Source organism: Epinephelus fuscoguttatus, linkage group LG10, assembly GCF_011397635.1.
Source record: "Epinephelus fuscoguttatus linkage group LG10, E.fuscoguttatus.final_Chr_v1".
Taxonomy (NCBI): Eukaryota; Metazoa; Chordata; class Actinopteri; order Perciformes; family Serranidae; genus Epinephelus; species Epinephelus fuscoguttatus.
This window is the reverse complement of record NC_064761.1, coordinates 34594286-34616348: the sequence shown is the minus strand read 5'-3', so window position 1 is coordinate 34616348 and position 22063 is coordinate 34594286. Positions and strand designations below refer to the sequence as shown.

The 22063-nt window shown below is 41.6% G+C and overlaps 1 protein-coding gene across 7 annotated transcripts in view; it reads left to right on the top strand.

Moving 5' to 3' along the window:
- Positions 1 to 911: 911 nt before the first annotated feature.
- Positions 912 to 22063, top strand: part of LOC125896426 (NACHT, LRR and PYD domains-containing protein 12-like) — a 37666-nt gene continuing 16514 nt past the window's right edge. Inside the window, exons 1-12 of one of the 7 annotated variants that reach the window (XM_049588984.1) lie at positions 912 to 1174; positions 1419 to 1529; positions 2181 to 2285; positions 4951 to 5055; positions 5241 to 5479; positions 5682 to 7518; positions 8253 to 8426; positions 9967 to 10140; positions 10658 to 10831; positions 11342 to 11515; positions 11764 to 11937; positions 12323 to 13095. In XM_049588984.1, coding sequence (XP_049444941.1) covers positions 1450 to 1529; positions 2181 to 2285; positions 4951 to 5055; positions 5241 to 5479; positions 5682 to 7518; positions 8253 to 8426; positions 9967 to 10140; positions 10658 to 10831; positions 11342 to 11515; positions 11764 to 11937; positions 12323 to 12332 — 3246 coding nt within the window. In that variant the 5' untranslated portion in view covers positions 912 to 1174; positions 1419 to 1449 and the 3' untranslated portion in view covers positions 12333 to 13095. Of the gene's footprint in view, positions 1175 to 1418; positions 1530 to 2180; positions 2286 to 4950; positions 5056 to 5240; positions 5480 to 5681; positions 7519 to 8252; positions 8427 to 9966; positions 10141 to 10657; positions 10832 to 11341; positions 11516 to 11763; positions 11938 to 12322; positions 13096 to 17949; positions 17989 to 18203; positions 18354 to 19086; positions 19192 to 21504; positions 21744 to 22063 lie in introns of those variants that run through there. The other 6 variants (XM_049588991.1, XM_049588987.1, XM_049588989.1 and 3 more) reach the window with 6 other exon arrangements.

Here is a 22063-nt window from a genome sequence, read left to right as displayed (position 1 = left end):
AATGACATGGTGGGTTTTGAAGCCTGATTTTGATGCTTTTAACATTTTTTGTGGCAGGACTGATTACCCAGATTTCAGCTGATCAGGAAGAAGCCTGGCAACCAGTTCCCTAACACAGAATATAGATAATATTTAGCTGGAGAAACAAAGTGCCTTCACAATGAAAAATGTTTCACTGATAATGAAATCGACCCATGAACAAATTGTTGGGTTATCATTAGACAAGCTAAAACTCTTTCACTAAGCTCTGCCCTGATGCAGGCAGACTAGTGGAAAGGTGGTCTTAATATTTCCTCCACTGAGGTTTCAGAAAGCTCAAAATCACCCTCAACCAGAAAATCAAAAGATGGCAAAGAAGTCTGAAAAGGGCCAAGACACCAGAGGGGAAATGCACCGAGATGCTCTCAGTTCTTATTTAGGAGTCAGTCCCCACACCCTGCACAGCAAGTGATCTGAATAACCCTCCAATCAGCTCAGGGGAATTGTGACATACAGACATATACACATATTCTTAGTGATGGTCATGTGGTGCACAGCTAGTAGCTATCTTAACACAGACATTTACAGTGCAATCTACAAATCAAGGATAGACTCAGAGTTTCTACAGAAATAAATACAAAAGCTAGCTAACTCTGACTGATTCACACACTCTGCACAAAACAAGCAAATGGAAAGGCCCAAGGAGGAGCCACACTCCACACAGAGTGTAGGGGCCATTTAGAATGTGTGTATCTATTTTTCTATGGGAAAAAGTTGTCCATGTATTGTGTGCACAGACTATAACTTTTGACCACTAGATGGCAGTGTGTGTAGAGTCTATAAGATAACACTGATCACAGGTAATATCAGGTGATTGAAGGCTACAGGAGGAAGGGTTGTAGCCCTGCCCTCTTGCAAACAGGCGGCGACACAGAAGAGAGGCACCGCCCTGACTGGCTGCCGTCGCTTTTATGTCTTTTATGGCCAAAATAATAATAATACTAATAATGAAGATCGTTCACGGGTCTTTTGAGGACGAGTCTCGAGTCAAAGTGTTTGCGACTTAACAGTTTCCTCTAAATAATACGGGAGGAGGTTTAAACAGGAGGAACACTGAAAGTGAAAATTAGTTTGTCCCAGACTCCATTTAAAACTCGACGGAGCAGTCAGAAGAATACAGGTCGTCTGAATCAGGGTGAGTGTTAATACTAGACCTGCAAATAATAATTACTCTCATTATTGATTCATCTGCTGATTTTTACTCTGATTAACTGTTTAGTCTGTTATAGTGTCAGGAAAATACCCACCCAGTATGTAATCAGTGTCCTGTCAATAACAAGTTACTGACTGTATGGGTAATGTACTGACTTCATTATGCTGTGTGTGTGTGTGTGTGTGTGTGTGTGTGTGTGTGTGTGTGTGTGTGTGTGCACGCGCAGTGTCCCTGGTTTACCTCTCAGATTTGAGAAGATGAGTGATTTGGAGGAAGAGGGGGACAGATCAGAGTCTCCTGTGTCCAGCTGTCTGTCTTTGAAGAGACTGTTTCTACTGTAAACTGACCTGAATATGATTCCATTTTTAATATTATCTAATAATCTACACTACAACACTGTGTTTTTATAATGACATGAGGTGTTGTTGTAGTCACTCACTGGGGATCAGAGTCCTTTACATTTGTGTATCTACTGATACAGAGTCTGACCTGATTCTTATATTTATCTAAATATGGATTAAATGTGTATCTGACACATTGTAATAACAGCTGTAGCTGCTGAATCTGACACACCTTAGTGCTTCTAGATTCAAACACTGATTCAGCTTCATTGCCATTATACAGTAAAAGATAGCAGAGTGAAATTCCTTCAAGCTGCACACACAGAACATGTATACAGCAGAGCAGAGAACAGTACAGTAAGTCAATAGAATAAAGAAGCATAGGACATTATAGTTAAGAGTAGAGTAGTGTAAAGAAACTCAGTAGAGTACATTGATGTAATAACAGCTGTAGCTGCAGAATCTGACACCTCGACAACACTAGTTCAAGGTACAAAGTTCAGCTTTGTTGCCATTATACAAAGCATGACTGCACAATAATAATAAACAGAACACAATAAACAAATCTTGATCATGTGTCATGTTAATGTTACCTCTGCTCTTTACAAGGTCTAATGATATGTGTAAAACATTTGTTGTTTCCACAGACAGAGATCAGAGTCTCCAGTGTCCAGCTGTCTGTCTTTGAAGAGTGACCTAAGTAAATTTGTACCTCCAGACTTCAGTAATGAACCTGGACCCTCAGACACAAAGTAAGAGACTGTTTCTACTATAAACTGACCTGAAGAAGTGTTCAGTGTTCAAATTCAAAGTTTCCTGTCCAGTGGCTCAAAATTTGTGGAGAATGTAAATGTGTACAGACAGTCTGCAGGTTTCTCACTGCAGCAGGAAACTGAGTCTGAAATTTAACAAGGTTTGTTTTACCTTGAAATGTTTCAATGGGTGTCTTTGGTCTTCCTCAGAAGTGTCACTAGATGACATGCCTTATATCAGCTGATGTTACGGAGGCGTGGTTGCCCTGTCAAATTTAACAGGACGACCACGCACCTCGAGGACAGCGCTCCAGGTATGTGACAGCCTATGTGCTCCCGCATCCCGGTTCATCATCCTGCGGGCCCGCTTCCTTATCTCCACTCCATCCAGCGTTGGAAATGATTATCATCACATTACCATATATCAGAGGCATCACAGAACGCATCCAACGCAAAGTATCATATTGACACACGGATCAAACCACTCATCAAACTAAGACAGCTACTCATACACCCGAAGGACAAGATATAACCAGACCATAGGTGCAATGTCATCTACGAAATTCCTTGCCGCTCCTGCAATACAACTTACATTGGGGAAATGGGCAGATGCTTTGACACAAGAAAAAAAGAACACCAGAAAGAATGCAAAAAAGAAACAGAAAAAAGACACACAAGATTGGAAAAAGAAAAGGCCGATCAAGAAAACCTGAATTCAGCTATTTCTGATCACTGCAAAAGAGAGAACCACATCATGAACTAAGAGGAGGCCAGAGTCATCTGCACATATATTATATATAGATTATAGATTATAGATATTTCTTTCCAACACTGCATCATGGAGGCAGTGGAGATAAGGAAGCGGGCCTGCAGGACGATGAACCGGAATGAGGGAGCATATATGCTGTCACATACTTGGGGTGCCGTGTTCGAGGAGCGACCTGACAGCAGGAGGCGTGGTTGTCCTGTTAAACTTTACAGGGTGACTACGCCTCCGTAATACCAGCTGATATAAGGCATGCCACCAGTGACATCTGGTGACGCTTGTGAAGAAGACGGAAGACACCCGTTGAAACATGTCAAAGTAAAACAAACCTTATCTTGTCTGATATAAATGAAAAGAAAAACACTAATTTAACACTTAGAAAGAATGAACTTCTATGGATTATTAATGCAAGACAGAGAGGTGAAACAGGGCTGTAGTCTCAGCCCCGCCCTGTTTAACATTTATATTGTGTAATTAGCAACATCACCAGAACGGTAAGACATTCCTTGTCTCAGCCTTTCTGACACAGGAATTCAATGCCAATTCTTTGCAGATGGTCTAATATTGTCAGCTCCGTCTAAGAAAGCATTACAACAGCAACTGGATCAACTGCAAATCTTCAGTCAGACCTGGGCCCTGATGGTTAATCTGAAAAAAACTAGAATTATTGTCTTCCAGAAGTGACCCAGGTGTCAGGGAAACCCAATCAGGTTCCTACTGGGCTTGACTGACATCAAACACAGACACAGCTACACATATTTGGGACTAAGAATAACCCTAAAAGGAAATTACAATCTGGCCGTTAATGATCTCAGAGACAAGGGAATGAGAGCTTTCTATGCTATAGAAAAAAGTCTTCTAACATAGAAATACCTGTTAGAATCTGGCTCAAAATATTCACATCTATAATCGAACCCGCATTACTGTATGGTATTGAAGCATGTGCTAGGGACAACAGATGGAAATTAGCCAATGGCTACAATCGGGCATGTTTACATCATTGTATTGTTCGTATGGTGATGTTCATTAACTTGCACTGTCCCTCTCAAATAATAAATTACAAATTACAAGTGTGGGGTCCTCTTGCAAATCAAGACTTTGAAAAATGGGACAAACACTCAGTTGAAGTCCCACACACTGAGATTTTCAAGAGTATACTCAGAGTCCACAGGAACACTCCTAATAATGGACAGCGAGCTGAACTCAATTCCCCCCCTTTTATTTAGGATTCAAAAAAGAGCAATCAAATTCTACAAACACCATAAAACAAGTGACCCCACCCCCTACCATTACAAGGCTCTCCATTGCCAAGAGGAGAACATAGAGAGTCTTGTGGCAGAGAGTTTTACAGCTGGGGGGCAGAGTGGCTGAATGCTCTCAAACCCATGGTAGTCAAGTGGGAAGGTGCAGAGGTGGATTTAAGAGTATGTGAGTGTGTGTAGACATGAAGGAGTTCAGAACGATATAGAGGGGCTAGGTTATGAAGGGCCTTAAATGTGAGAAGCACAATCTTGAAATCCATACGATATTTAACAGGAAGCCAGTGAAGCTGCAGGAGTGATGTGATCTATGGAGGGGGTTCTAGTAATGACACAGGTGGCTAGTTTATGTTCAGGGGTCACCTTATGGCCGAATACTGCATTCCTGCCTAAGGTTTTGTCGAGCTTGCACCTCAATCAGCCAATCCAGCTGGCGTGGTTTGACCCACCAGAGGGTGAAGAGGACGACAAGTCTGGGCGGTTATGCCCTGTGCAGGCTCTGAGAGCATATGTGGTTGGTACCGCGAGTGTATGCCATTTGGACCAGCTTTTTGTGTGTCATGATCATGTGTCATGTTAATGTTACCTCTGCTCTTTACAAGGTCTAATGATATGTGTAAAACATTTGTTGTTGTCACAGACAGAGATCAGAGTCTCCAGTGTCCAGCTGTCTGTCTTTGAAGAGTAACCTAAGTAAATTTGTACCTCCAGACTTCAGTAATGAACCTGGACCCTCAGACACAAAGTAAGAGACTGTTTCTACTGTAAACTGACCTAAAGAAGTGAAACCACCAGAACATTACTCAGGAGGTTTTCATGAAGCTCCACCATGAGATATTTGAACTGCCAGTGATTAAGTGTGTGAATAAAACAAACAATTTCCAGCAGAGGTGGCAGGACGAGGTCTAAAGAATGTGCTCATCTCCACAGAGAGAAGAAGAAGAGGAGTCATGTTTCTGGGGAGGAGCAGCCGTCCTGCTGTGCTTTGTGTCAGGACGTCCTGAGGGATCCAGTCTCTACCAGCTGTGGACACTGGTTCTGCAGACAGTGCATAACCTCACACTGGGACCAGTCTGCTTCATCAGGAGACTCCTCCTGTCCTCAGTGTGGGAAAAGATCCAGAACAAGAGCTGGACCGCAGACAGCCAGTCAGACCATCACTGTACAAAGTAAGACTGTACATCTGTCCTCTGATGTGATCATGTCTAAACACAGGATTCTTCTTGGTTTATTTGTTGTGTTGTACAGCATCCACATAAAAGATTGTTATTAAAGTCATAATATTTTAAATGCTTTAATCTAATGTTGGTCATGAAAATAATCATCAGCTTCTCTTTTCCTTTTAGTCTCATAGTGTTCCTTCTCTTTCAGGAGATAGTGGTCTGCAGGAGGTTTTAGATGAACATAAGATCAGTCTGAGGAGGAGATGTGAACATGTGACTGAAGGAAGTGATGAAACAGGAAGAGAAACCCTCCTCAACAGGATCTACACTGAGCTCTACATCACAGAGGGACGGAGTGAAGAGGTTAATACCCAACATGAGGTGACACAGTTTGAGACAGCTTCCAAGAAGAAGATCCTCCATGACACTCCAATCAAGTGTCACGAAATCTTTAAAGATTTACCTGACCAACAGAAACACATCAGAGTCGTTCTGACGAATGGCGTCGCTGGCATTGGAAAAACCTTCTCGGTGCACAAGTTCACTCTGGACTGGGCCGAGGGTTTGGTAAACCAAGATGTCAGTCTGGTGATTCTGCTTTCGTTCAGGGAGCTGAACTTGATCAAAGATGAGCAGTACAGTCTTCTCACTCTGCTCCATGTTTTCCATCCAACATTACAGAAGGTCACAGCAGAGGAGCTCGCTGTCTGTAAAGTTCTGTTCATCTTTGACGGCTTGGATGAAAGCAGACTGGCACTGGATTTCCACAACAATGAGGTTGTGACTGATGTCACACAGAAGTCATCAGTCAACGTGCTGCTGACAAACCTCATCAAGGGGAATCTGCTTGCCTCGGCTCTCATCTGGATAACTTCCCGACCTGCAGCAGCCAATCAGATCCCTCCTGCATGTGTTGACAGGGTAACAGAAGTACGAGGCTTCACTGACGCTCAGAAGGAGGAGTACTTCAGGAGGAGAGTCAGTGATGAAGAGCTGTCCAGCAGAATGATTTCACACATCAAGACATCCAGGAGCCTCCACATCATGTGTCTAATCCCAGTCTTCTGCTGGATCACTGCTACAGTTCTGGATCACATGTTGACTACAGAGCAGAGAGGAGAGCTGCCCAAGACCCTGACTGACCTGTACTCACACTTCCTGCTGGTTCAGACAAAGAGGAAGAAGCACAAGTATAATGAGGAGCATGAGACGAGTCCACAGGAGCTAATGGAGGCAGACAGGGAAGTTCTTCTGAAGCTGGGGAGGCTGGCGTTTGAACATCTGGAGAAAGGAAGCATCATGTTCTACCAAGAAGACCTGGAGCGCTGTGGTCTTGATGTCACAGAGGCCTCGGTGTTCTCAGGAGTTTGTACAGAGATCTTCAAAAGAGAGTGTGTGATCTTCCAGAAAACAGTTTACTGCTTCGTTCATCTGAGCATTCAAGAGTTCCTGGCTGCAGTCTACATGTTCCACTGTTTCACCAACAGGAAGACCGAGGTACTGGAGGACTTCCTGGGGAAAGACCAGGATAATGACAGATACCTGGTGCATTTCCTGGGGAAAGGCGAGGATAAATACAGATCCCTGGATGTCTTCCTGAAGAAAGTCATGGAGAAATCCCTCCAAAGCGAAAATGGTCACCTGGACCTGTTTGTCCGCTTCCTTCATGGCCTTTCTCTGGAGTCCAACCAGAGACTATTGGGAGGCCTACTTGGTCAGACAGACAACAGTCCAGAAATCATCCAGGGAGCCATCAACAACCTGAAGAAGATGAACATGTACAGTATCTCTCCTGACAGAAGCATCAACATCTTCCACTGTCTGCTGGAGATGAACGACCTCTCAGTACATCAGGAGATCCAAGAGTTCCTGAAGTCAGAAAACAGGTCAGAGAAGAAACTCTCTGAGATCCACTGCTCAGCTCTGGCCTACATGCTGCAGATGTCAGAGGAGGTTCTGGATGAGTTGGACCTGAAGAAGTATAGCACATCAGAGGAGGGACGACGGAGACTGATTCCAGCTGTGAGGAACTGCAGAAAGGCTCTGTGAGTCCAGATGTGATTAATATCATACATCATTGTAGTTTAGTTCTTTAAGTACACCCACTATAAAATTCATATTATTCTTGAAATGTGTTCCACTTGATTTTGTCACAGATGTTTTTGAGCTGTTTCAAGTGCTGTGAGTGTAAAAACTGTAACTTTTTCAGTTGTGTTTAATGCTGTCAAGTTAATGAACAGAGTTATTTCATGTATTTCTAAAAATTGTTACATTTTACAGTTTTTGAGGCTTTTTATATAATCAGATATGCAGATAATACCTGAGTTTATTTACCACTGTGCACTAGTCTGTAGCATTTTCCAAAGCTGATTTCTGAAGTCCTGAAGAACTGCTGTCATGCATTATTGTCATCAAAGGCATGAAGTCAATATAAATTGTAATCAATGAAATCTCCTTGCACAGCCACAGATCGTCAGGTGCTGGTAGGCAGCAGGAACGTGAGTCATAAGATATGCAAAAAAATTCCTCCGCACACTGACATGGACTTTACTATCGAAATTTAATGAAGGGAACAACGCATTTCGCGTTTAGCGTCATCAGGTTCACCTTACCAGGTCTGACCTAAGCATTCTCAGGTGTGTTTAAATGCTTGCTGGTCACATGACCCATTTCGTTTTTCGTTTCGTTTTCGTTTTCAGTGTGCGGAGGAATTTTTTTGCATATCAATATAAATTGTCTTTTTCCATAATAACATATTTTTGAATATGTGTCATAACAGACTTTCTGACTGTGGACTTGATGAGACTCACTGTGAAGTTGTGGCCTCAGCTCTAAAGTCCAACCCCTCCCATCTGAGAGAGCTGCAGCTGGGTCACAGTGACCTGCAGGATTCAGGAGTGAAGCAGCTGTGTGATGGACTAGAGAGTCCAAACTGTAGACTGGAGACTTTGAGGTCAGTTCACTTGTTAATGCAGTTTTTTGTATATACTCAATTCAGATCCTTCATTGAAGTTCCAGGATTTCACTTTTTTCAGAAATTTTGTGTCTCTCCAAATGCCTGAAAAACTATAGACAAAACATAGAGAAATTATAGTTTAGAATGACATCATAAAGTTTGAGATTCATCAAAAGCACAATTTAGGATTCCTGAGGTCCTGAGTAATTCTTGTTTTCATGTCGACATTGACCATGTCTTATGGCTTTTGTGAACAGAGCCTGCCGGGACTTAAGACCTCGTTTTAATTCTTCCACCTTCTGTAGCCTTTGTTCCGTGTTCATATTCTTGTCTTTGTCTTTGTGTTTCTGAGACATTTCATGGTGCCTTCTTAGATTATATTCTTTCATTACAGCCAAACTTTCTCCACACAGAAGACACACAGGTTTGCCTTTTACCTCCGTGAACATGTACTCTGCCTCCCACCTGGCTTGAAACCCCCTGTTCTCAGCGTCCACCTTCCGTTTAGCCATTTTTGGGGAGGGGGTAGCTGAAAGTTGACATCTGCTCTGACTGCTGATGAGCAGCCTAATGAAGCCGAGGCCCGCTTGCTGCGCTGCAGTGAGTTCGCGGGCTACCGTTGCATTGTGGGGAATGTAGTGTTGGTGCGTGCAAAACACCAGCGGGTGGCTGCGGCCTGCGGGCCGGTTTCAATAGTAATTAAATATCATCCCGGGGGCCATAGATAATTCATTTGCGGGCCGGATCTGGCCCGCGGGCCTTGACTTTGACATATGTGGTATAAACGCTCGCAGCTTGCCAGCAAAACAGCCCAACATTCACAGAAAATCTGGCAGCGTAAAAAGGTTTGAGTGATACAGTCAGTATTTTGTGTTTTGCAGTGTTTCCTTGTTGAGTTGCAGTGGAGAAAAGTCAAAGAGGGAATTTGTTGCTAAATAGTCTGTAATTGTGGTAGACACCCACTTGATTTGACAAACTCAGACTGCTGAAGCTTCTTATTAGTTTTAGCTGAACTCATGAAGTAATTTCTTACAGTGTAGCTATGGTAGGAAGGGACCACCTCACACTTAGTGTGGACAGGAGGTATAATTACTGCCACCAATAACTCTTGTAATGTGCATGTGGCTGTTGTTTTAAGACAGACTTAAACAGATATATGCCTCTGCTTTTAATTACATATACAAATACGGTATGATGAAGGTCATGTAAGAAATGAAATAATGAACAGTTATTTGGTCCAACATGTCTGATTTGATATTGACCCTCCAATTTCAGACTTGAGACTGAGATCAGCAGTATGATATTAATCTGTGTTGACATGAATCAGTGTATGCATGTTGTGGTGACATTTGGATAATGTCTGTAGAAGGCTGACATTAGGATGATCCACAATAACGCAATGACAAAGTTACTCTAGTTATTTTAGGGAAAAGCTCACTGATTAGGACATACTACTGCTGAGCTACACATTCAAAACCTGAACACATCTGATTGTATCATTAATGAATTTTATTTACGTGATTTATTCTTTATTCAGGTTGAGTTCCTGCAGTTTGTCAGAGATCAGCTGTGGCTATCTAGCCTCAGCTCTGCAGTCCAACCCCTCCCGTCTGAGAGAGCTGCAGCTGAGTCACAATGAGCTACAGGATTCAGGAGTGAAGCTGCTGTGTGAATTTCTGGAGAGTCCACACTGTAGACTGGAGACTCTGAGGTCAGACATCATTTTTACTCCTGTGCTGAGATTAATATGATGTGAAAGTTGTAGTGACACTAAGCTGCAGACATAAGGCTGATATTCACACTGTGTCACAGTGTCTTCATGCTAAAGCTTCTTCAGTGGTTTAGTCCATTGACTGTGGCAGAGCATTGTTGAGCTAAATCCTTAATATAATACAAATTATCACTGGGTATTTCACTCTGAACCTGTCAAACAGTTGATTTTAACTTAAAGTTACCTTTATGATTCTTTAAATAAAGGAGTTGTGTTTGGCTGCACATCATGACGAGTGGAACTGGCAGAGTTCAAGAGGCAAAGTCATTAATCTTTTTCAAAGTAGGAGCATGTTGTCATTCATGTTAATGAGAGCTATTTTTCACTTCAGGTGTTTTAAGTTTCCTTTTTCCTAAACCTCTACATTCTAAACCTTCCTCAGCTCTGAAAACAAACACTGAATGATTTCAAGCAGGCACTTTGTTTTCTAAAATTACATCATTTATTCTTTGTTCAGATTTATCTCCTGCAATTTGTCAGAGATCAGCAGTGTTTATCTGGGCTCAGCTCTAAAGTCCAACCTCTCCCACCTGAGAGACCTGCAGTTGAGTGGAAATGACCTGCAGGATTCAGGAGTGAAGCTGCTGTGTGATTGTCTTGAGAGTCCACACTGCAGATTGGAGACTCTGAAGTCAGTTCAGTAATCTTCAGTTACCTGATATCTTTAATGTGATCTAATTTATGTGCATATGTAATTTATATCCATAAAAATGTATGTTCCCATTTGTTCATATTTTTATTTGTCTTGTACAGATATAGTCTGTACTCACAACAGACTTCTGTTTCTTAAAGAAACTGTTTAAAGGGAAATTGATGTGTGCGCTAATATTTTGCATATTTCCAGATGCAGCTGTTTGATCAAAAAAGTATTGATCCTTTAATTCCAGACTTGAAAACAGCAGCATATTATTAATCTATGTTGACATAAATAAGTGTATGAATGTTGTGGTGACATTTGGATGATGTCTGTAGACGGCTGATGTTATGATGATCCACAATAACACAATGACAAAGTCACTCTAGTTATTTTATGGAAGAACTCATTGATTAGGACATAGTAATGTTGAGCAACACATTTAAAACCTGAACCTATGTATTGAATAATTAATGACTTTATCTACAACGTTTTTTCTTTATTCAGATTGAGGTACTGCAGTTTGTCAGAGATCAGCCTTGTTTCTCTGGCATCAGCTCTGAGGACCAACCCCTCCCATCTGAGAGAGCTGGATCTGAGCTACAACAACCTGCAGGATTCAGGAGTGAAGCTGCTGTGTGATTTCCTGGAAAGTCCACACTGTAGGCTGGAGACTCTGAGGTAAGTTCACTGATTGTTTATTACTGTTATAGATATTATATATATATATATATTATGTAATTACAATTTAACAATGTCTGCACACACCTAACTTACATACTTAAAAATTCCCATTTTCATTTGTTCATATTGTCTTTTTTGACACAGACTTTTGTTTCTAAACTAGTTTCTAGTTGTTAAAGCAAATTTATTTTTATGAATGCATAGAATTTTTAACTACAATTGTAAATAATTTATTCTTTATTCAGACTGACTTGGTGCAGTTTATCAGAGACCAGCTGTGTTTCTCTGGCCTCAGCTCTGAAGTCCAACCCCTCCCATCTGAGAGAGCTGGAGCTGAGAGGAAACAACCTGCAGGACTCAGATGTGAAGCTGCTCTCTGATCTTTTGGCGAGTCCACACTGTAGACTGGAGACTCTGAGGTCAGTAGGGGGTTGGAGTGACTTAATGCCAGTTTAAGTAACATTGTACTGAACACATTTTGTATCAAAGCAAATATCCACTATTATCTGTAAACCTTTAACCTTTTAAATGCCTGTGAGAGGAGAATGGTGACAGGCTTCAGGATTGGACAGAAAGACAGAGAGAGAACAGTCAGCCAATCAGATCAGCCAGAAACTTGTGATCATATGTTTAAGTTGATGTGAGGAGTTATGATCCATTAAAAGTTAAGCATGATACGAGATGAATGCTCCACTTCTGGTCTGAACACGACTTAAGTCCCTGCTGGTCTTTATACTGGATGTGCTGCATCACTGACTGACAGCTGATGAATGACTTCTGTTGTCTGTCTTCTTCTCTCATCAGCTGGAGGTGAACTCTGCCAGAGTGAGTGATCTGAAAGGTGGATGTGTTGAGAGAGATGATCCAGAGAGGTTGAAGCATGTTACTGCAAGGTAGAGTGGAGAGACTCCAGAGGAACTCTACCTTCCAGTAACATGGTCTATTCAGAGTATCATCATCAGTGTATCATTTACTGCTCTGTCCTCCTACACTGAAACTCCTTCACTCCTTCTGCTTCACACTCAGCCACCTCCTCCACCCTCCACCTGGATGTGAGTCTGGATTTTGTAGATAGATATGCTGAATCTGACCCTGCAGATTTCTACTGTTTATGACAACAAACATGTAAATGGACAGTCATTTAAACTGCACTCAGGCTGCTCAGATTACAGTGAACTAGTGTAAAGTCTGTGATTGTCTCTGTATTGTTTTGTGTTGCACCTCCACACTGTGGAATGATGGAGAACTGCTGTTCATGTTCACATGATCCTGTATGTTGGAGGTTGATGTCAGAAAGCACAAGTCTGCAACTACGTTTAATCATTTTTATCACTGATAGATGATATTTCTGTAACACATTCTTTTATCTTCTGCATATTTATGTTCCTATTTTATGTGAATCATTATATTCTGTAGCAGAATACATTATTTACAGAAACCAGTGTGTTGACACAATAAATAAATGAGAAGGGGCACAAATAATTTCTGAGAGCTCCCACCTACATGAAACTGTCAGTGAAATATTTTTTGTTCTGTAATCAACAAAAATGATTAAAAACAATGTTGTTATTATTCCACATGTTTCTGAAGTGATTTAATCCAGAGGACTCTTCAGACCTGCTCACAGTCAGTCAGCTGCTATAACTCACCCCTTTGCATTTTATTAGGCTTAAAGTTATGCCTAATTAAGGGCGGGGACACTTTGAGTGACAGGCCGTCTGCTGATGGTGTCCTCAGCTTCTCAGTCAGATCCACCCCTTGCTCTTCCACAGCTCCAGCCTCTTGCCCAAATATGGTCACTTCTGGCTCCATAAGCCAAGATAGCAACGGCTGAAGTGCTGAACTCAAAGCTTCAAAGCAGGGGCCTGTATCACGAAGCAGGATTAATGTCTTAGCGAGGTAACTTCAGGGTTAACCCTGGGTTTTCGGTCTCACAAAGCCGGTTCAGTTCTTATCGGGGTAGATCACCATGGTAACTTACTCTGAACGGCTATCCTGCTCCGGAGCAGGGTAAGTTCAGGGTTGAATCTGATCCTATAAAAAGCACCACCCACTGGCCAATCAGCTGTTGGGAAAAAAATGACTCAGCTGACAGAAATGCAGCCCAGTCATGACAGGAAGTTTAATTCATTTGATTGATTTTGATTTGAAAGTTTATTTTGAACATTAAAAAAAGAAAAGAATGCAACAACAACAGACAATGAAAAGACTGTTCAAAAAGGAGTGGAAAGAAGTCGAAATGTCATAAGAAAGAAACTGATCATTTGCGGACACTTAATAGCACCATTAATTAGTGCCAACATTTTGTTTTGTTGGAGGAAATGATCCCTGTTAAAGATAATGGGCCTAATTGACAGCTTTGCTGCTGGAAATGTGGAAAGTAGCCTATCATGTCTACACTTCATGGTGTTTAAGGGATTTTCCTTTTTGTTTTTTAAAGAGGGAGACTAGGTATATTTCTGCGCAGCTGTTAATTTCTAACACACCTAAATATCAGGATGATTTTATTCAGACTATCAATTTGGTGTTGATATGATTTAATTGTGGCGTCAGCTTTAAGCTTTATTGTAGCATATATAACGTTATGACAAAGAAGAGCAATTTGTCAGATGCAATGATGTTAGACGATAATTGTAACACACGCAATTCATCTGTGCAGCATTGATTTCATGGCATTCAAGGGTGTGATCAGTGTCAGATGTGCAGGTACAGGTACTGTAGCTACTTGAACCAGTGATGAGTCATTTAACCTACACATCATTTTATTTGCTACCTTGTTTTGTCTTGATTTTTCCCTCTCTCCTCCTCTATTTCTTCTTTCCTGACCTTTTTTCTTCTCTATTATGTGATTTCATTGATGTTTTGACAGGGGAATTTCTTTGATAAGCTTTAAGTGGCTTCTAACCTCTCCGGCACTTTTCTTTTTTTAATCTTGTAAATGTTATACTGTCTGTTTTTAACATTATGTGCAAATAAACTAATCTAAACTAAAACTAAACATTATTCATCCCGTTATGCGTTGCCACGCACGTTTCCTCCTCCTGCAGCTGCCACAGTGTTGGCCTTTTCTGTAATGTTGCTTTTCTCCTCCTCATATTTTAGTTGAATTAATCTCTGATCCTCACATGAGATACTTTTTTTCCCTCACATATGGCGCTCTGTGAGGACGCTCAGTGACGCTCAGTGACGCTGCGCTTCTCTCATGATTGTGATTGGTCCGCTGCGTGCGCGTTCACGGCTCTTGATAAAGCAACCCTGGGTTGTGTTACCGAGTTGATATCCAGCGTCGTGATACCGATTATCCTGATTGCCATTGTTAGGGTTAGTCAACCCAGGATAGGTCTGGGTAACCCAGGAAAGGTTGATCTCGCTTTGTGATACAGGCCCCAGGAGTCCACAAACCAATGGGTGACATCACAGTAGCGTCGTCCATTATTTAAACAGTCTATGGTTCTGCCCAGGCAGAATCATCAAGCCCTCAGGAACGTCACCCAGCCTTGCCTCCAACTTTCTCCAGCAGCCACTCGCAGTATTGCAAAGAAGCAATTTCCCTATTCCCACCATTGTAAAAGAGACGTCTGTAGAACTGTTGACAGGACACCTGTGTTCTCAGAGACTGATGTGTCTGTATATCATCTTCTTCTGCATAAATCTGAAAGTAGATCATTGTGATGGTTGCTTTGTCATTCATTTTTGTGGTCAGCAACAGGTTTATGAACTAATTTCTGAAATCAGCATGTTGATATTGAAGCTGGAAATTTAATCCAAAACTGGTCTTACTTGTCTGGAACAATTCCTCTATGGAGTCTGGTATCCCTGCTGGCAGAATTAGCTACCTGTCATCATCTTCACCAAAGCTGATCCTCAGCCTGATGGGCTGGGTCATGATGCAGACTTAAACAACAAGAAAAATGTCTCCTCCTTCTTCCCTCATGTTTCTTGTGTTTTGCCCTCTCCCTTGTGTTTCTTGTCTGTCTCTCTCCCCTGTCTGTGTTAGTCTCTCCCTTGCTGCAGGGCGTGGCTGGCCACTCTCCCTCTCCTGTTCATCCCCGCCTTCTCTGCCACTGCACACCTGCCATCAATCAGCCTATCAAGAACTCACCTGCCTGCTCACTATACAGACTCCAGTTCAACTTCCAGTATTTGTCAAATCGTCCATTTCCCTTAGTGGTAACTACTCAGAGGCTGTTTACACGTACACAGTGATTTTGATAAACGGAGACATCTTCCTTCGTTTGTGCACTTCGTTTGCACGCAAACGGAGATTTCTCCTCTGAAAACGAGTTTTTCTAAAAACTCCGGCCAGAGTGGAGATTTTGGAAAACTCCGGTTGTGCATTTGCATGTAAACTGAGATAAACAGAGATAAACAGAGTTTATCTCCGTAGGCAGCTGACATCACAGTTTGAACCAGAACTTGCGCCTGCTTCAAAAGTGTGACCTATGTTGCTATGGTGACAATGGATACATGCAAGGCTTGAGCGTCTCGTTACACTGCCACCTACAGGTTTGGCATGCTCTTGTGTATATATACACACGGGTAAGTGTAAACGAAGATCTTTTTCAAAATGGAGACGGTAAAATGTCCGTTTATGAAAATAGCTGGCAACATGTAAACGGCCTATCAGACTCTGAAGAACCTCTGTGAATGCTTTTGCTGCCTGTTTTTGCCTTTTTGTCGGCTCTTTTCCCCTGACGGCTGTCTCCTGTGCTTCAGGTCTCATCTCTGGTCATAAGCCAGCCTTGCCCTGCTTTGTGTCTGTCCCTGAGACTCTGAAGATTGTGTGTTTGGATGAAGACTCTGACTTCTCTGCCTGTCCACTCTCTACCCCTTTTTTTGGAACATTCCATTAAATTTTTATCTTTTGCTTTTTTTGTCTCCAAGTCTGAATTGTTGCATAGTGGGTCCTATTCAGTACTTAAATATAACAAAAAAACAACACCAGTTGAATATTTCAAATGAAACAACAACATCAACAACAAAACAAACTCTGAGGCAGTTTGCACTGTAAGATGAAATGCTATCCGACTGTCCTGATCTCTGTTTCCGTCCACTTTCTTCTGCTCATTGATTTGCAGCCTGTAGAGAAAAACAACAAATTAACTCACTCATTCCTGAGAATTAGACAATACTTTGTTTTGTTTTTTTTGAGCTTTTGATTTATCACTCTTTAATTAGGCTGGACAAGTTCAAAGATAACACTCTTCTTCTCCTTCCCATTCTGTGCTACTGTCAAATATTTGTTCTCCTGTAGATCACTGTTCTGTAGTGAGGTTTAAATGGTTCTGGATGTGCAGAGTAGAAGCTGCTCTGACACAGCGACACACTGAGGATGATTTATCTATCTCAGAGTTCTTCAGTTACATATGAAGTTAACAGAGTGCTGAAGAGAAAATAGTCTTTTGGGAGATAGTTTGGTTCACTTACATCAAATTCAGCTTTCTAAAAACATGTTTCTTTTCTTTGGGCCTGAAATGCAAGGCTTATTTTATATTTCATCTTGTTGTTACAGAACCCTTTAATTTAACCTGTGATCCAGCTAAATGCTTTAATTCCTGTTGGTTCAGAAATAAAATTAAATTTGTTTTTTGTGTAAGCAGACATTGTCGCTTCCACAACCATATTAGCATTCCGCAAAATTCTTCTCTAATGGAAATCCTCACAGCCTCCCTCCATTTCTAATGGGCTTACAGATGTGATGTTCTTTCCCCAGCTTGAGAAAGTTAAATATTCTGATTGTTTTTTAAAGACATGTGGAGGTGGGAAAGCAATTCAGATGCTGATGCTGCTCTGCGGGGTGCACTATTTAAGTGCGTTAACTGTGGTGACTGTGACAAGGGACAGTGATGGGGTTCTTGCAGTCTGGCAGAGTTAAAACTCAAATACAGTTGTCAGGTGTTACAGCACACTTTTAATGTAGAATTGATGCCATGGGCCAAATTTAAAAAGTAAAATATTAAAGTAGAAAAAGAAAAAGAACTAGTGTGTTGCTTGTTCAACAGGTGTTTGATACATTTTTGTTGTAGTTATAATGAGCACCGATGTCACTGACTCCAGTTAAATATATCCTAAAATATGTGTAAGTCCCTTCGCTGTGAGTGTGTGTGTATGTGTGTGTGTGTGTGTGTGTGTGTGTGTGTGTGTGTGTGTGTGTGTGTGTGTGTGTGTGTGTGTGTGTGTGTGAGAGAGAGAGTGTAGAGTGCAGCCCTGCCCTCCTGACTGCTGTTTTATTTCTTATGTTAATGTGCCAAAATAGTAATAATAATATTAGGGGGTCCCAAATCTCGATCCCAAGTTTAGTCTCAAGTCACTGTGATTGCGACTTAACCCAAATTCCTCTCTATAAAATGGGAGGAGGAGTTACTAACAGGAAGAACACTGAAGATAAAACCTGTCTAAACCCTTTGTCCCAGACTCCATTTTAAACTCAACGGAGCAGTCAGAGTGTGTGTGTGTGTGTCTGAGTCAGGGTGAGTGTTAATACTAGACCTGCAAATAATGATTATTCTCATTATTGATTCATCTGCTGATTTTTATTCTGATAATTGTTTAGTCTGTTATAGTGTCAGGAAAATACCCACCCAGTATGTAATCAGTGTCCTGTCAATAACAAGTTACTGACTGTATGGGTAATGTACTGACTTCATTATGCTGTGTTTGTGTGTGTGTGTGTGTGTGTGTCCAGTGTTCTCAGATTTGAGAAGATGAGTGATTTGGAGGAAGAGGAGGACAGATCAGACTCTCCAGTATCCAGCTGTCTGTCTTTGAAGAGTGACTGGTCCAAAGGCAGACTTCCTCCAGACTTCAGTAATGAACCTGGACCCTCAGACACAAAGTAAGAGACTGTTTCTACTGTAAACTGACCTGAAGATGATTCAGTTTTTAATATTATCTGATAATCTACACTACAACACTGTGTTTTTATAATGACATGAGGTGTTGTTGTAGTCACTCACTGGGGATCAGAGTCCTTTACATTTGTGTATCTACTGATACAGAGTCTGACCTGATTGTTATATTTATCTAAATATGGATTAAATGTGTATCTGACACATTGTAATAACAGCTGTAGCTGCTGAATCTGACACACCTTAGTGCTACTTGATCCAAAAACTGGTTTTGGTTCAGCTTCATTGCCATTATACAATAAAAAAAGATTGCACAGTAACATTCCTCCAAGCTGCACACGAAGAACATGTAAAAAGCACAGTTCACTAAAGAAGCATAGTACAGTATAGTTAAGAACTACAGTCGAGTACAGTAAACAAACAGAGTAGTGTAAAGAAACACAGTAGAGTACAGTGAAGTTTTAAGTGTTTGTGAATAAACTATTGAAATCATTTGAGGTTGTGTTCAGTAAATCAGCCTCAAACATGTAGATGTAGAAACTCTTCACTCCTACAGCAAACATGTTTCCAGCTGTAGGTAAAATGTCCAGAAGATGCAGATGGAGAAATAAACACAACTATTTGTTGTTATTATCAAATCTTGATCATGTGTCATGTTAATGTTACCTCTGCTCTTTACAAGGTCTAATGATATGTTTAAAACATTTGTTGTTTTCACAGACAGAGATCAGAGTCTCCAGTGTCCAGCTGTCTGTCTTTGAAGAGTGACCGGTCCAAAGGAAAACCTCCAGAGTTCAGTAATGAACCTGGACCCTCAGACACAAAGTAAGTGTGAGTCTCTAGTGTAAACTGACCTGAAGAAGTGTTCGGTGTTTAAATTCAATGTATTTTAACAGTTTCCTGTTCAGTGGCTCAAAATTTGTGAAGAGAATATGTAGATGTCAGCCTGCTGACTTCTCACTGCAGCAGGAAACTCATTCATTCATTCATCTTCTAACCGTTTCATCCTCTTGAGGGTCGCGGGGGGGCTGGAGCCTATCCCAGCTGACATCGGGCGAGAGGCAGGGTTCACCCTGGACAGGTCGCCAGACTATCGCAGGGCTGACACATAGAGACAAGCAACCATTCACGCTCACATTCACACCTACGGACAATTTAGAGTTATCAATTAACCTAGTCCCCAATCTGCATGTCTTTGGACTGTGGGAGGAAGCCGGAGTGCCCGGAGAGAACCCACGCTGACACGGGGAGAACATGCAAACTCCACACAGAAGGGCTCCCACGCCCGGGATCGAACCAGCAACCCTCTTGCTGTGAGGCGAGAGTGCTAACCACCACATCACCGTGCTGCCCGCAGCAGGAAACTGAGTCTGAAATTTAACATTTGAAAATAGCTGGTGTATAATCTGCAGCACTGTTTCACTGGACACACAAGAAGGTAGAGAGACTATAACAGAAACAGTGTGGGACAGAGAGGTGAAACAGGGCTGCAGTCTCAGCCCCAGCCCGTTTAACATTTATATTGTGTAATTAGCAACATCACCAAAACAGTCAGACATTCCTCGTCTCAGCCTTTCTGACACAGGAATTAAATGCCAATTCTTTGCAGATGATCTAATATTGTCAGCTCCTTAGTACAACAGCAACTGGATCAACTCCAGAAGTTCAGTCAGATCTGGGCCCTGATGGTTAATCTGAAAAAGACTAGAATTATTGTCTTCCAGAAGTGACACAGGTGTCAGGGAAACCCAAACAGACACAGCTACACAATATATGGGACTAAGAATAACCCTAAAAGGAAATTACAATCTGGCCGTTAATGATCTCAGAGACAAGGAAATGAGAGCTTTTTATGCTATAAAAAAAAGTCTTCAAACATAGAAATACCTGTTAGAATCTGGCTCGAAATATTCACATCTATAATCGAACCCGCATTACTGTATGGTAGTGAAGTGTGGGGTCCTCTTGTAAATCAAGACTTTGAGAAATGGGACAAACACCCAGTTGAAGTCCCACGCACTGAGATTTGATTTGATTGGATATACACCAGAGCAGGAAATCATTTCCAGAATGTGACCCTTGAAGTGTATAGGAAAGTCAGTATATTGCTGTGATCCAAACTGGAAATGATTTAAAGTCCTTTGTGAGAGTATTGTTGACATTACCCATGTGTGTATTAAAATCACCCAGTGCTATTTTAATAGGAGACAAAAAGGTTTTAAAAAAAGCAGGCTTGGGTTGTCAGTCAAAAGTGGCTAGTATAGTGGGGAAAGGTCCACTGATTTGTAGAACAATGGCTTTGAATGAAACATTCACAGACACGGTTAAAGAAACTCTCCACCCCCCACCCCCCAGAGGTATGAGGTTGACAAGTGTAAACAAACCCAGGAGTAATAGTTTGATTAAGTTGAGAAAAGTCACTGGGTTGCTGCCACGTCTCAGTCAGACACAAATGTTTACAAAAACTCTTCCACAAAATTCGGCAGCAGAAAACACTGTTTACAAAAATCTGATGAACTGCAGCTCATTAAAAGTCTAGGAAATATTCTGCTAAAACTGAAAAAACTGTGGAGACATAAATTTTGCACCACTGATGGTGATTAGTGACAGTTTTGGTAAATATCTCCTCTGGTGGCTTCAGATGAAGAAAGTAATGTTCAGTAGAATCTCCATATTTCAGTCTGTCAGCCTCAGACCGTTGAATCTACTTTAAGGTGCCTAAGAGCCATCTTCTGACGCTCATGATGATTTCATTGCAGTTCAGCAGTTAAAGAATGAATGATAAGAGGATGAATTAGCGAGACATGAATAATCTTTGTACCAGTTCAGACTAAATCTACAGCTTGAGTTTGTCTGAATTACACAGCATGTCCACCAAAAGCACCAAAGCTAAAACCACCTGAGGATCAACTGCCTCTCATCAAGAACAGTTTAACTGCAGGGAAATGATGAAAGACATGTGGAAGCTTTGAGCCTTTTGAAAGTCGTCTCACAGTGGAGCAGAACATTACTCAGGAGGTTTTCATGAAGCTCCACCATGAGATATTTGAACTGCCAGTGCTTAAGTGTGTGACTAAAACAAAGTATTTCCAGCAGAGGTGGCAGGACAAGGTCTAAAGAATGTGTTCATCTCCACAGAGAGAAGAAGAAGAGGAGTCATGTTTCTGTGGAGGAGCAGCCGTCCTGCTGTGTCTTGTGTCAGGACGTCCTGAAGGATCCAGTCTCTACCAGCTGTGGACACTGGTTCTGCAGACAGTGCATCACCTCACATTGGGACCAGTCTGCTTCATCAGGAGACTCCTCCTGTCCTCAGTGTGGGAAAAGATCCAGAACAAGAGCTGGACTGCAGACAGCCAGTCAGACCATCACTGTACAAAGTAAGACTGTACATCTGTCCTCTGATGTGATCATGTCTGAACACAGGATTCTTCTTGGTTTATTTGTTGTGTTGTACAGCATCCACATTAAAGCAACATTAAGACACATTTTCCTCTTACACAGCTTCAAAATCATTTTGATCATTCACTGACTTGTAGCAGGTAGAATGGTGCTGTTAATTCTCACTCTGTGCTGCAAACACCTGCTCCTGCATCATGTAACTTTGGTGAGCAGGTAGGATCTCTCAGGAGACATGTGGCACTTTACGGCATGACATCATACACCACCAAGTAGCTGTAAGAGGCTCTGTATTCTCAGT